The 15,656-nt window shown below is 38.3% G+C and overlaps 1 protein-coding gene across 2 annotated transcripts in view; it reads left to right on the top strand.

Annotated features, from left to right (window-relative positions):
- Window positions 1–15,656, top strand: part of DHX40 (DEAH-box helicase 40) — a 52,078-nt gene that overhangs the window by 25,925 nt on the left and 10,497 nt on the right. For both annotated transcript variants that reach the window (XM_024127704.1, XM_024127703.1), the window contains exons 13-15: window positions 12,211–12,325; window positions 13,046–13,154; window positions 13,861–13,955. In XM_024127704.1, coding sequence (XP_023983472.1) covers window positions 12,211–12,325; window positions 13,046–13,154; window positions 13,861–13,955 — 319 coding nt within the window. The remainder of the gene's footprint in view (window positions 1–12,210; window positions 12,326–13,045; window positions 13,155–13,860; window positions 13,956–15,656) is intronic.

Here is a 15,656-nt window from a genome sequence, read left to right as displayed (position 1 = left end):
CCCCAAAAAAAAAAAAAAAAAAAAAAAAAAAAATATATATATATATATATATATATATATATATATATTTATTTATTTATTTATTATTATTTATTTTTGGCTGCGTTGGGTCTTCGTTGCTATGCACGGGCTTTCTCTAGTTGTGATGAGCGGGGGCTACTCCTTGTTGCGGTGCGTGGGCTTCTCATTGTGGTGGCTTCTCGTTGTGGAGCACGGTCTCTAGGCATGCAGGCTTCAGTAGTTTGGGCACGAGGGCTCAGTAGTTGTGGCTCGCGGGCTCTAGAGCGCAGACTCAGAGTTGTGGCGCACAGGCTTAGTTGTTCTGCGGCATGTGGGATCTTCCTGGACCAGGGCTCGAACCTGTGTCCCCTGCATTGGCAGGCGGATTCTTAACCACTGTGCCACCAGGGAAGCCACTAATTGAGATACTGAATCTATAGATCGAATGGGAAAGAAGTGACATCTTGACAGTATTGTCTTCCTATCCATGTACAAGGAATATCTGTTTATTTAGATCTCCAGTAATTCACTGAACATTTTTTTGATTACCATATAACTAGCCCTACGGAACATGAAACTGAAGATAAACAATTTTTTTCATTTTGTTATTCTTTAACTTAGTTTTTTGAAATAGGGAGTATATAACGTTCCTGGCTGAAAGTTAATTTCCTTTCACTGGTAAAGGAAGATAGTATGGAGAACCTTTGCCCTGTTATAATACATTAGTAATATATTAACATTTTTTTTTCTACAATAAAAAAAAAATGGTAGGTCAGCCCTTGCACACTTAGAGAATTGTTTTGAAGTTTCCATGTCTTTAGCCTTCTGCTTCTTTCCTTTCTTAGTATGTCAATACAAGATACAGCTTGGTTCATCACACGTGAGCTTTGCTTTCTTCTAGTGTGGGGGTCAGGGGGGTGGTCACAATTTTTTTTTTCCAGAGAGCTTCTGAGTAGATAGTATATCTTAGCTGCAACCAAGACTAACAACAGTGTGCTATCTCACTGGCCAAATCGCTTTATGACTGTGAGTGTTAGGTCCAGATTGGTTTATTATTGTGATGGTTATAATGGAGGATATGTTTTTCTATAAAAATACTCTGTAGTTTAATTAGTGTGCTACTATCCCAAATAGATTGCAGTGTAGTTTTTAAGTGTCAGAATTTTGATTCTAGTAGTACCCTAATTGCAGGGTGTTTTTTTTTTCTAGTATAATACTATATGCAGTAAATAAGGTTGGCTGGCTTTCATTAGGTAGTATCAAAGCTAAAAATACTCTTTTTAAAAACTATTACAGAGTATTGAAATGAGGGTCAAGAGATCAGGATTCTAACCTGACTCACTGCTACATAATTATCTGTTGGCCTAGTTTTTCTGGACTTCATTTGTAAAACCAGGGAGCTGGATTAAGGTGATCCAACTCTAACAGTCTTGTAATGCCAGAAAAAAGGAAACGTTTTTCCTTGTGGAATATTGAAATAGATGAAACTAGTCTGGTGTTACATTTTTGTGTGTGTGTGGAGGTGGGGTATAACATTTTATTGTAATACAATTTCAAACTTACAGAAATGTTGAAAGAGTAGTAAAAGAATTTTTTTTAAACTTTTATCTAGTTTCAGCAGTTTTTAACATTCTCCTGCATTTGCTTTATTATTCTCTCTGTGCATGTATACATACACGTATTTATTTATTTTTATTTTTTTGGCTGCATTGCTGTGTGTGGGCTTTCTCTAGTTGTGGCGAGCAGGGGCTACTCTTTGTTGAGGTGCGTGGGCTTCTCATTGCTGTGGCTCCTCTTGTTGCGGAGCACGGGCTTTGGTGTGTGGGCTACAGTAGTTGCAGCACGCAGACTCAGTAGTTGTGGCACATGCACCCTAGAGCGCACGGGCTTCAGTAGTTGTGGCCCGTGGGCTCTAGAGTGCAGGCTCAGTAGTTGTGGCGCATGGGCCTAGCTGCTCCGAGGCATGTGGGATCTTCCTGGACCAGGGATTGAACCCACATCCTCCTCACTGGCAGGCAGACTCTTAACCACTGCACCACCAGGGAAGTCCCTACATATATGTATTTATAAATATGCATTTTATTTCTTTTTCTGAATCATTTGAGAGTAAATCGGAAACATTGTGCTCCCTTACAACAAAACATTTACATGTATGTTTACCAAGAACATGGGCAATCTCTTACTTAACCATAGTACATTTGTCAAAATTAGGAAAGTTAACTGATACAATGCTGTTATCTAGTCCAGAGTCCATATTCAAATTGTCCATTGTCCCTAGAGTATACAAAAGTAGTTTCAGAATTGCTAAGCTATACCACTGTGAAAGGCAGTCCTGTATAAGTAGAGTTCAGTATTTGCTTATAGTTGTTTTTTTTTTTTGAGGCAAAATTTACATGTAGTGAAAAGTATAAATCCTAAGTGTATAGTTCAGTGAATTTTGTGAAATACATTTACCAATGTACCCTACACTCCTGTCAAGATATAGAACAGTTTTATCACTCCAGAAAATTCTCTCAGTGCCCCTTCTCAGATTCCATCCTACCTCCCCAAAGCAAGCCACTTTTCTGACTTTTTTCAGGTTAGTTTTGCCCCTTCTGAAACTTCACATAAGTAGAATTATACAGTACGTGCTTTTTTGTGTTTGGCTTCTTTTGGTCAACATATTGTATGTGAGATTCATCCATGTTCTTGTATGTATCAGTGCTTTGTTCTTTTTATTGTTGAGTAGTATCCTGTTGTATACTACAGTTAGTTTATCCATTATCCTATTGGTGGACTTTTGAATTGTTTCTTGTTTGGCGCCATTTATGAATACAGCTATTTTGAAAATTCTTGCGCAAGTCTTTTGTAGATATATATTTTTATTTTTCTGAGGTAAATACCTAGGAGAAAAATAGCCGCATTATTGAGTTTAACTCTAAGAAATTGCCAAATCTTTTCCCACAGTGGCTCTACCATTTAAAAATCACATCAGCAGTGTTTGAGAGTGCAGCTTGCACTACGTGTCCTCCTCAACATTTGGTGTTGCCAATCACTTTCATTTTATATATTCTGTTATATATTAGTGATACCTCTTCGTGGTTTTAATTTGCATTTTCCTGATGACTAATAATTTTGAGCACTTTTTCGTGTGAGTATTGATTATTTATCTGTCTTTGTGAAGTATCTATTACAGTCTTTTGCCCATGTTTTAAATTAAAATATATATATATATATATATATATATTGAATCTAGTAGTTCTTTATCCTAGGTACAAGTTATTTGTTAGGTATGAGTTGTGCGTATTTTCTTCCCAGCCTGTGGCTTTTCTGTTTGCTTTTTTCACAGTGTCTTTTGATGAGAGAGGTTTTGAATTTTGAAGAAGTCTTAGTATATCAGTTTTTTTGTGTGTGTGGTTATTGCTTTCTGTGTGGTAAGAAATGTTTTCCTTCCCCAAGATAGTAAAAATATGCTTCTCTCTTGTATCTCTATTGATACTTCGATCTAGAAGCTTTACAGTTTCTAGCCATTAAGTTTAGGACAGTAATCCATCTGAAATTAAGCTTTGTATATGGTGTGAGGTAGGGGTCTAGATTACTTTTTTTCCTGTGAATATCCACTTGTTCCAGCACATTTGCTGAAAAGATTTACTTTCCCCCATTGAATTGCTTTGGCACCTTTGTTAAAAATCTGTGGAAAGTAGGGGGAGTTCCCTGGTGGTCCAGTGGTTTAGACTCCATACTTCCACTGCAGGGGGCACGGGTTCTATCCCTGGTTGGGGAACTAAGATCCCACATGCTGCGCAGCGTGGCGCAGCCAAAAAAAAAGAAGTTAAAAAAAAAACCTTATTAAAAAAGAAATCTGCGGAAAGTATATGTGTAATAGTCTATTTCTAGACTCTATTTTATTCCATAGATCTATTTGTCTATCCTTATGTCAGTGCCAACTTTGTATTGATTACATAGCTTATGATAAATTTTGAAATCAGCTAGAAAAAGAAGCAGAATATTTATTTTTTCAGTATTGTTTTGATTATTCTATATTCTTTGTATTTCCATATAAATTTTAAAATCAGCATATTAGTTTCTTAAAAATAAGCCTGCTAAGAATTTTTTTTTTTTTTTTTTTTTTTTGGTACGCGGGCCTCTCAATGCTGTGGCCTCTCCCGTTGCGGAGCACAGGCTCCGGACGCGCAGGCTCAGTGGCCATGGCTCACGGGCCCAGCCGCTCTGCAGCATGTGGGATCCTCCCGGACCGGGGCATGAACCCGTGTCCCCTGCATCGGCAGGCGGACCCTCAACCACTGTGCCACCAGGGAAGCACCCTGCTAAGAATTTTGATAGAGATTGTATTGAAACCTTTGCTGGCTTTTTGCCATTTCTTAACGTATCCTTGCTCTATTGTTGTCATATATATTATATTTACATACATTATAAACCCCACAATACAGTATTGTAATTTTTCCCTTAAACCTTCATATGTCTTTGAAAGAAGTTAAGAGAAGAAAAGAAAAATTAAGTCTTTTCCATAGCTAGAAGTAAAAGTCCAGGTGTTAGTTTTTAAATTCTTATTTAGAACCCTCTATCTGTGGGTGGGCTGTTGACTCAGTATTTTAGCCTTTCAGGTTGTTCAGGTCTTAAGTTTTGATTATGTGTTCTTTTTTTTTTATTAATTCCTTGAGGTGGTTTTTGGTATCTTGAAGGCCTTTATTTGGGATCTACACTTTAGCAATTCCAGGAAAAGGGAGACTTTCCTTTGCTAGCCTAATACTTGGCCTTAGATATCTATGGACATAGGTCAGTCTAATTCTTTAGAATATTGAGATAATAGCCAATAGGAATATGTCTTGTATTCTGTGCTTTGATTTGATGGGAAATTTTTGAGTAAGTCTTGCCTTTGTGAAGCACATGGTGTCAGTGATGTTAATGGATATGAAGCATGAAATACCCTGAAAGCCCTCAGGTAACGCATAGATTTATCAGTGTTTCTAAATTCCACGCAATGAAAACATAACTGTAAAGCAATGGTCTTGTCTATTGTCTTGTCAGATTTAAGATTAAGTTTATTTTCCTTAGATACTGACCTAGGCCCTTTTTAAAAAAAATAGGTAATGCATGTGTTGCTATTGTCAAATATATTACATTTGTATGTTATAGGCCCAACAATACAATTTTATAGATAATGTTTCATGCAATTTCTTTTAAATGCATAAGGGAATAGAAGAAATAATCATTATACTCTTTTAAAAAATTTACCTACATTTTAACTTTTACCAGTGCTTTTTTTTAGTGTCATTCAGATTACCATCTTGTGTTACTTCCTTCCAGCCTGAATAACTTCTTTTATTATTAATTGTAAGGCAGGTATGCTAGCAATGAATTCTTTCAGGTTTTGTTATCCAGGAATGCCTTTATTTTGCCTTCATTTTGAAAGATAGTTTTGCTGGATATAGGATTCTTAGTTAATGGTGGTTTTCTTTCAGCATTATATCATCCCACAGTCTTTTGGCCTCCATCATTTCTATTGAAAAGTCGACTGTTAATTTTATTGAAGTTCTTTTGTGCACAGCAAGTAAATTTTCTCTTGCTCCCTTCAGTATTTTGGCTATTATATGTCTGTGTATCACTTTGCTTTTATCCTACTTGGAGTTCATTAAGCTTCTTGAATGTGTAGATAAATGTTTTCCATCAAATTTTGCAATTTCTCAGCCATTATTTTCTCAAAATTTTTTCTGCCCCTTTCTCTCTCCTCTTCTTCTGGCACTCCCGTTATGCATATGTTGGTGTGCTTAATGATGTCCCATATTTCTCTGAGACTCTTTGGATTGCCTGATTTCTCTCGATCTATATTTTGCTGATTCTTTCTCCTGTGAGTCCAAATCTACTGTCGAGCCCCACTTAGTGAAGTTTTCATTTTGTTTATTGTACATTTCCACTTCAGCAGTCAGCCACTGATTGGTTGGAGGTTGTTGCTAACCCCCTTAAGCCACTGGTGTTTGCACCCTTTACTGTTGGATTTATGTTGTGTGGCTTGAAGACTATTTTCACAGTTCAGGGAATTTATGAGTTTGTCCTGTGTTCAGCCAAAGACCAGAGACTCAGATGTTCCCTTCCTTGACTCAGATGTTCCCTCTCCTTTTGCTTCTTGGGCATCTGCACAGTCTTTCAGAGCATCAGGACAAACTATGGTTTTTGCAGGTTTCTCTGATATTTCTGTTAAATGTTTGGCTGGTTTCATTTATTACAAACCCATAGGTAACATCATATTCAGTGGTGAACAGCTAAAACCTTTCCTCTAAAACAGGAACAAAACAAGGATGTGCACTCTAGCCACATCTGTTCAACGTAGTATTGGAAGTCTGAGCCGCAGCAGTCAGATAAGAAAAAGAAATAAAATAAACTTAACCAAAGAAGTGAAAGACCTATACTGTGAAGACTATAAATCATTGATGAATGAAATTGAAGATGGTACAAAGAAATGGAATGGTATCTCATGTTCTTGGGTTGGAAGACTTAATATTGTTAAAATGTCCACACTACTCAAAGCAATCTATGGATTTAATGCAATCCCTTTCAAAATACCTGTGACATTTTTCACAGAACTAGGACAAATAATCCTAAAATTCGTATGGAACCACAAAAGACCCTGAATTGCCAAAGCAATCTTGAGAAAAAAGAACAAAGCTGGAGGTGTCATACTCCTTGACTTCAGACTGTACTACAAAGCTACAGTAATCAAAACAGCATGATACTGGCTCAGAAACAGACATATAGATCAACAGAACAGAATAGAGAGCCCAAAAATAAACCCATGCACTTATGGTCCATTAATCTACGACAAAGGAGTCAAGAATATACAATAGAGAAAAGACAGTCTCCAATAAATGGTGCTGGGAAAACTAGACAGGTATATACATGTAGAATGTATGAAAAAGAATGGATAAAAGAATGAAATTAGAATGTTTTCTCACTCCATGTATAAAAATAAACCCAAAATGGATTAAAGACCTGAATGGAAGACCTGAAACCATAAAACTCATAGAATAGAACATAGGCAGAACATTCTTTGACATAAATCATAGCAATATTTTTTTGGATCTGTCTCCTAAGGCAAAAGAAACAAAGCAAAAATAAACAAGTGGGACCTAATTAAACTTAAAGGCTTTTACACAGCAAAGGAAATGATTGACAAAACGAAAAGACAACCTACTGAATGGGAGAAAATATTTGCAAATGATATGACTGAGAAGGGGTTAATATCCAAAATATATAAATAGTGTTTGCAACTAAATATCAAAAAAACAAACAGCCTGATTGAAAAATGGGCCGGGAATTCCCTGATGGTCCAGTGGTTAAGACTCTGCGCTTTTACTCTCGAGGGCTTGGGTTCAGTCCCTGGTCGGGGAACTACAATATCCCACAAGCCCTGCAGCAAAAAAAGGGGGTGCAGAAGACCTGAATAGACATTATTCCAAAGAAGATATACAGATGGCCCAACAGGTACATGAAAAAATGCTCAACATTGCTAATTATCAGAGAAATGCAAATCAGCACCTCAATGAGATATCACCTTAACACCTGTCAGAATGGCTTATCATCAAAAAGTCTACAAATAATAAATGTGGCGAGGATGTGGAGGAAAGGGAACCCTAGTATACTGTTGGTGGGAATGTAAATTGGTACATGCAGTATGGAAAACAGAATGGAGTTTCCTCAAAAAAACTAAAGATAGAACTACCTTATCATCTAGCAATTCCACTTCTGGGTATACATTTGAAGAAAATGAAAACACTAATTTGAAAAGATAACATGTATCCCAGTTATAGCATTGTAGCAGTATTATTTACAATAGCCAAGATATGGAAGCAGCCTAAGTGTTCATCAACAGATGAATGGTTAAAGAAGATACGGTATATAGTTTTATACATATATATATATACACACATACACACACAATGAGATATATCTTAGCCATAAAAAAAGAATGAAATTCTGCCATTTGCAACAATGTGGATGAAATAAGTCAGACAGAGAAAGACAAATACTGTTATCACATATATGTAGAACCTAAAAAATAAATGAATTTACATAACAAAACAGAAACAGACTCACAGATATAGAAAACAAACTAGTGGTTACCAGTGGGAAGAGGAAATGGGGGATGGATAAGATCGTGGTGTGGGATTAACAGATGCAAACTACTATGTATAAAATAAATGAGCAACAAGGATATATTTTACAGCACAGGGAAATATAGCCATTATTTTATAATAACTTTGTTTAAAAAAAAATAAATTTATTTATTTATTTTTGGCTGTGTTGGGTCTTCGCTGCTGTGCGCAGGCCCTCCCCAGCTGCAGCAAGCGGGGGCTACTCTTCGTTTGGTGCACGGGCCTCTCACCACGGCGGCCTCTCCTGTTGCAGAGCACGGCCTCCAGGCACACATGCTTCAGTAGTTGTGGCTTGCAGGCTCCAGAGTGCAGGCTCAGCAGCTGTGGCACACGGGCCCAGTTGCTCCGTGGCATGTGGGATCCTCCAGGACCAGAGCTTGAACCTGCGTCCCCTGCACTGTCAGGTGGATTCCCAACCACTGAGCCACCAGGGAAGTCCCTGTAATAACTTTAAATGGAGTATAATCTATAAAAATATTGAATCACTGTGTTGTACACCTGAAACTATTATAATATTGTAAGTCAACCATACTTCAATAAAAATAGTTTGGCTGCTCTACTTCAATTTGTTGCTGGTCTGCCTCTCTTGGTATTACACCAAGCTGTCATTCTCCGCGGATTGGTAGCTGATTGATCTGTTGTTTTTGACAGTGCCCTGGGGCATAAATTGCTCCATAGTCTGATCCAAATAAAGTTAGGCACCTTGGCAAGAGCATTCCTTGGCATCATCCAGGTCTGATTCCTTGAGGCAACAATTGCTACCAGTTTCTTATTCATACTTAAAGAGACACTCTTGCTATATGTACATATATGACCTAGGCTTAATTTTTTTTTTTAATTTATTTTTGACTGCTTTGGTTCTTTGTTCCTGTGCACAGCTTTCTCTAGCTGCGGCGAGCGGGGGCTACTCTTCGTTGCGGTGTGCAGGCGTCTCATTGCGGTGGCTTCTCTTGTTGTAGAGCACAGGCTCTAGGCGTACAGACTTCAGTAGTTGTGGCACATGGGCTCAGTAGTTGTGGCTCGCGGGCCCTAGAGAACAGGCTCAGTAGTTGTGGCGCACGGGCTTAGTTACTCTGCGGCATGTGGGATCTTCCCGGACCAGGGCTCGAACCCGTGTCCCCTGCATTGGCAGGCAGATTGTTAACCACTGCGCCACCAGGGAAGCCCCTAGGCTTAATTTTTAAACCTGGATCATCAAGGCTTCAACTGTTACAAAATGCAGCTTCAGTTTTTGAGCATGTGACTTGCTGAGATCTTGTTACACCCTAAAATATGTATTCGTTGTCCGACTGCTTTTAAGTGCATTTATAGTCTTTATAGGTTAAGCAGTTCTTTCTGGCTTGTGTCTTAGTCATTGTAGATCACCTAATTTAGTTTATTATATACTTATTGGTAAACTGGCTAGTATTTTCAGATCTAACATTGAATAAAGATTTTAAACATCAAAATGATGGTACTGTCAACATTTTTAGTAATAGCTCTTTTGCTGTAGTAAACTGTGTATACAATGTCTGCTAGTATAGATATTGCTTTAGAAGTCAGACACTGGAGTGAGGGCTCTTAAATGTTTTTAAGGTAGTAAACAGCATTGCCTTAAAATGGAACAAATTTAAAGTAACATTGTGTTGGTTTTAAAGTTTTTAATTATTTTAACTGCGATATTTTTAGAAATAAGTCGTACTTTATGTGTATGTGTCACTTACAGCCTTACTCCCCACTTCAGCTCTGAGGATTGTTGTTATTAAAACCCTTTCTGTGTAATAGTTTTATTTTCTGATTGGTTGTTATATAGAAAAGTATTAACTTATCTTCCCAAAGAGAGAAGTTCAGCTGATACAGCCTTGTGTTGCTGCTTCAGCTTCTTATTTAGTTTTTGCCTCAGTAGCATTATTTGCATGAGTTAAAACTGGTAATAGAATTTCAATCTGGGGAAAGATAATAAATTAAAGAAAATGACAGGTCTGCTGGGAAAGTAATTAAAGATGGATAGTCAAACTACTGTTTAGTCAGAGTATAAACTTGCTGAGATTGTAGGAACTGTGTGTGATGTGGTTTTTTACTTTCCTGTAGAAATCCTGAATTTACTATGGGACTTCTGCCAGTTTTAATTTTAATTAATTAGGTTATTTTTGAGGGAAGAGTTAGGGAAAAGGAACAAAAATATGTTCTATATGTTCTGTATTTTCTCTTGACTTTGAGAATAACAGGGGGAGAGAGAGAGAGACAGAAGGTAGTAGCAATGTGGGAAGGACAGCCAGAAAAGCAGTGTGCTCTCTACATTTTTTAAAGTGTGAGCAGGTAGCCACTCTTTAAACAACAGAGATCCAACACTAACCATGCAGAGTTAATCTTTACAAAATGTAAACTGAGTTTAGAATTGTAATCCACTAAAATTTATTGTAGTTATTATGACATTTTAATAAGAGATGGTAAGCCATTTGTGTAAATTGTTGTAGTAGGTATTACAGCTGAATTGAACATTTCTAGGGTCAGCTGGAGGCAGAGAAGAGAAGAACTGAACCATAATAGGAAGCTTCTCTGAGGCTTCATATCCCAGATGTCGGAGGAGGCTGGGACTTTACATTTGTATAGCAGGGATACCACAATTCAAGGATGCAGGAGCCCCTGGCTGATAGGTAGGCGTGTCTCTTAGTGTTGGAGCCAAGACAGGGTTGATGCTTGAGTCTAGTGCAGTTCTACTTTTGGCGTAGTACCTTCTGGGCAATGGTGTTTGGGTGCATGAAATTAGATGTTTTGGCTTAAAAATCAATATCCATGACTGGTTCAAGAGATAGGCATTATATCTTCACCTTGGCAGGGCCATTTGTATGGCCTGTGATAAATCATATTTGCTCTCCTTTTGTCTCTAGCTGCTTCCTTCAGTTGTTACCCAGGTCACATAGGTGGAAGCCACTTAAAGCCTGGGATAGAAGACTTTATATCTTCGTGAGTGTTTCATTTAATCAGATTGCTTTCTTCCTAATATCAGGAACTGATGCTTTGCACATTCACATTGTAGTCTGTCTAAGTGCTGCTGCCTGGAATTGGGCAGCATGGTGCCTCTGCCAAATCTAGCTGCGATGGGCATACTGAACGAGTAGGGTGGGGGGTTGATGCCCTACAATGAGGGAAGAAGCCCTAGGACCTTTTGAAAAAAAGGGGGGGTTAAGTTTAGAAACAGGCAAAACAGTTCTTTGGGGTTGGAAGTCAGGATATGGGTTATCCTTGTGGATGGGAATGGGTAGTTATCGGAAGGAGAGCAAAAAAAAGGGCTCTGGGATGCTGGTAATATTCTGCTTGTTGATCTGGGTGTTGGGTACATTGGTATGTTATATTTGTGACCACTCATTGACCTGTACACTTATGACCTGTGTAGTTTTCTGTATGCGTGATATACTTCAATATAAAGTTAAAAAAGAAAGGTTTGTAGTAGTTCAGTTCTGCATATATGATGGTCCTAATTGTCCATAATTAGGAATTGGATAAATAGGGACTGGTTAAATTGTGTTATGTTCCTTATACCCCTGAGAAATACAATGTAGGTATGTTTGAGAATGAATAATTCTATATGTACTTACATTAAGCTGTTACTAATAAAGGAAATTTCAGAAGGTATATATATCCCACTTATGTAAAAATAAACCATTATACACAATGCTTGTATATATATATATAGAAAATATCTTGAAAGACACACACTAAATAATTAACAGTAGTTAGCCTTGAGGATTGGTTTATGGGTAATGTAACAAAGTGGGGAACATTGAACTTTTACGTTTTTTTTACCGTGAGCATGGTTACTCTTATGGTAAAAACCAATAGTAAATTCTAAATACTATTTGGGAGGAGTAATGTTGCTATTCTGGTAAAATCTCCAAAGTGTGATTAAAGAAGAAAAGGAATTGTGGGAGTAATTAGAGACCCCCCAGAAGAGTTAATGTACTTCTCCCTTATTCCACGTCAGGGGGCGAGGCAGATTTTAATGAGCTTGAATAAACAAAGTGAATATAGGCCCTTGATGTAAAGTAGAACTAAACTGCCTTTCCAATTGTCGTTTTAGTTGATCCAGAGTACCAGAAGGAAGCAGAACAGAGACATCGAGAATTGGCAGCTAAAGCTGGAGGATTTAATGACTTTGCAACTTTAGCTGTCATCTTTGAACAGTGCAAATCAAGGTATGTGAGATAGTTCTTCGTACTGGAAAGTGTTAGTTTGAAATATATCTTCAGTATAGTCTGCTGGAGGATTTAATGACTTTGTGACTTTAGCTGTCATCTTTGAACAGTGCAAATCAAGGTATGTGAGATAGTTCTTTGTACTGGAAAGTGTTAGTTTGAAATATATCTTCAGTATAGTATATGATTTTAGACAGTAAGGTTCAGTGGGAATGATACTGACCTCAGGGTGTTTTTGGGAACATTAGTGAGATTTCTCTGTCAGGTGACTATGACTTAGTAGTCATTTATTGTGTAACATTAGTTCTCTTCTTTCTTCTCTCCCTAAACCTTTCCTGAAAAATGACCTTATAGAATTTTGGCTCTGTATAAGTAGCTTAGTTGAGAAAATGATTGGATATTTGTTAAAGCGTATATGAATAAAAAGGAACCCATTTACAAATCATGTTTTAATTCACTTAGAGGCACCTGCATTAACTTGTTAAAGCATATATGAATAAAAAGAAACCCATTTACAAATCATGTTTTAATTCACTTAGAGGCACCTGCATTAATTTGTTTGTTCAAATTCCTTAAAGTGCTTTTTCATTAATTGGACAGGTCTCATAAAAGAGCTGACAGTTGCCTATGGGTTTCTAGTTGTGTAATAGAAATGAGAATGTTAGACTGTCTTTCATTCATAGAAGATATTTTTGAGACACCAATATTTTTGTTTTGCAGTGGAGCTCCAGCTTCGTGGTGCCAGAAACATTGGATTCATTGGAGGTGCTTATTTTCTGCATTTCGTGTTGAAGCTCAACTTAGAGAACTGATCAGGAAGCTTAAACAGGTGATTGCTATAATGTTCTTTTCCTTGAGTAGCATTTTGGCAAGGCATTCTGAGTACTCTATCCCAAACCATGTATATTATAAGGTGTTGAAGAATGGTTTGTAGGAACAGGCACCGTTCCTGACCCTGTGTGAGCACACAGCTCTGTTATCCCTTATCCCTTTGGGAGGCTCTTTTCCTGGCCTTGGGTAACTTCCTCACATTCATATGCTTACCAGTACTCAGCTGAACTCTTGAGGCCCTTCTGCATATCTCTGGAGTTCTCTATGCAGATCTCTTCTCTCCTGAACTCTGGCCTGGGAACTCTAGCCATCCTGGTCTTCCTGGATTCTCAGCTCTGTCTCTTTAACTCTGGGAGTTCTCCAGGTTCCACTTGGGTTTTTCTTTTCTTGCACCTTCGTCCAGAATCTTTCTCAAGGTTGACTGTAAGCTGAGGCAGTTGTTGGACTTACTTCATTTATTTTCCCTACTTCATTTATTTCTCAGAGGTCACTGTCCTTTAATGCTTGATATATAGTGTTTTGGAGATCATTATTTCATATGCTTTGTCCATTTTTTGGTTGGTTCAAGCAGAAGGGTAAATCTGGTCCCTCTTACTCCATATTGGCCAGAAACAGAAGTCTTTAGAAATGTGGATTTTTCAAACTGAAAGATTATTTCAAATTCTTCTGTGAGATTTACCACTGTACATGTATTCTTTCTATAGCAAAGTGACTTCCCAAGAGAGACTTTTGAAGGCCCTAAACATGAAGTACTGCGAAGATGTCTTTGTGCAGGTTATTTCAAAAATGTAGCTCGCAGGTAAGCAGTAAGAGCTTGAGAGATGGATAGAGAAATATAACCGTATTTGATGACAATATTAAATATTTACTATTAAAGACAGTTTGATTTAAACTCTGTGATTATGATGACATCAATTACAGTGACCCTTTTCATAATTGTCACTTGTGCAAGGGGAGCTGCAGTAGCTGAGAGCAAGATATTGAAGCTCATGTGGGGCAGGAGGGGAGTCTGTAGGACAGCTGTCCAGCATGGGGTATTAGTGCCTAAGTTGAGTGACACTGGTTTTCTTGCAGAGGGGTGGCTCTTTGTGGAGTGTGAAAGCCAAATAGGTTGAGGATGGCATCCCTGAGGAAGGGTAGTTTGGTGTGGAATGTCAGGGCTTGAGCAGGATTGGGGAAGGTACTCACATGGGAGTTATTTGGTATCGAGTGTCAGAATCTGAGTGTAGGGAGGGAGGCCATCTTTGTAGGGAAAGGGGTAAGAGTGGTGGTGATGGGAGATTCCTTATATACAGAGGAATTGATCACATAATTGAATATATTAAGGCAAATGGTGAAGGGAGTTAGAAATACTGAAAGGGAGAACACAAGAATGAGCCCTGTGGTGTTGATTGGAATTTCAGGTATTACGGGTTTTTTAATTAATTAATTAATTTATTTATTTATTTATTTTTGGCTGCGTTGGGTCTTCGTTGCTGCACACGGACTTTCTCTAGTTGTGGCGAGTGGGAGCTACTCTTCATTGTGTTGCACGGGCTTCTCATGCGGTGGCTTCTCTTGTTGCAGAGCACAGGCTGTGGGTGCGTGGGCTTCAGTAGTTGTGGCACGCAGGCTCAGTAGTTGTGGCTCATGGGCTCTAGAGCACAGGCTTAGTAGTTGTGGCTCATGGGCTTAGTTGCTCCGCGGCATGTGAGATCTTCCCGGACCAGGGATCGAACCCGTGTCCCCTGCATTGGCAGGCGGATTCTTAACCACTACACCACCAGGGAAGTCTGGTATACAGTTTTTACTATAGTTAGATAGATGGATAGATAGATATGGTAATAAAAATAGATGGTACTGTGTGTGTGTGTGTGTGTGTGTGTGTGTGTGTATATAATATTTATTTGTATGTATGTAAATATGTAACCTAACTATGAGATGGACTGGGAGCAATGACACTATAATAGCAATGAATATACTTTGTGCCCAGATCTTGACTTGGAACAACCATCTGCCACATAAAAGACCCAGGGCTCTTTGGAGAAATAGGGCTGGGAAAGTACATGATGAGCCTGAAACATCTTATTTTGCCAGCAAGCAAAGTAGTGATCAGTGAAAGTTGAGGCCATGTCAGAAGTACAAAGGAGGCAGCTTGAATAGGTCCCAGCTGATCAAAGATGGGATATTTTGAGCATTGAAATAAATAATGATAGTAATGATTATATAACCCATTGAATAAAATGTGAAATCATGGGTCTATAATCATATAAATTAATAAATGAGTAAATTAAAAGTTTAATGACAAATAGAATTCTTTACATAGTTGAGCACCTGTCGACAAAACTCTTGTTAATTACAAAGGGAAAAAGTAACTTCTGGGCTTCTCTGGTGGTGCAGTGGTTGAGAGTCCGCCTGCCGACGCAGGGGACGCGGGTTCGTGCCCTGGTCTGGGGGGATCCCACATGCCGCGGAGCGGCTGGGCCCGTGAGCCATGGCTGCTGAGCCTGCGCGTCCGGGG

Source organism: Physeter macrocephalus, chromosome 14 (assembly GCF_002837175.3).
Source record: "Physeter macrocephalus isolate SW-GA chromosome 14, ASM283717v5, whole genome shotgun sequence".
Lineage (NCBI taxonomy): Eukaryota > Metazoa > Chordata > Mammalia > Artiodactyla > Physeteridae > Physeter > Physeter macrocephalus.
This window is presented reverse-complemented; position numbering and strand designations above follow the sequence as displayed.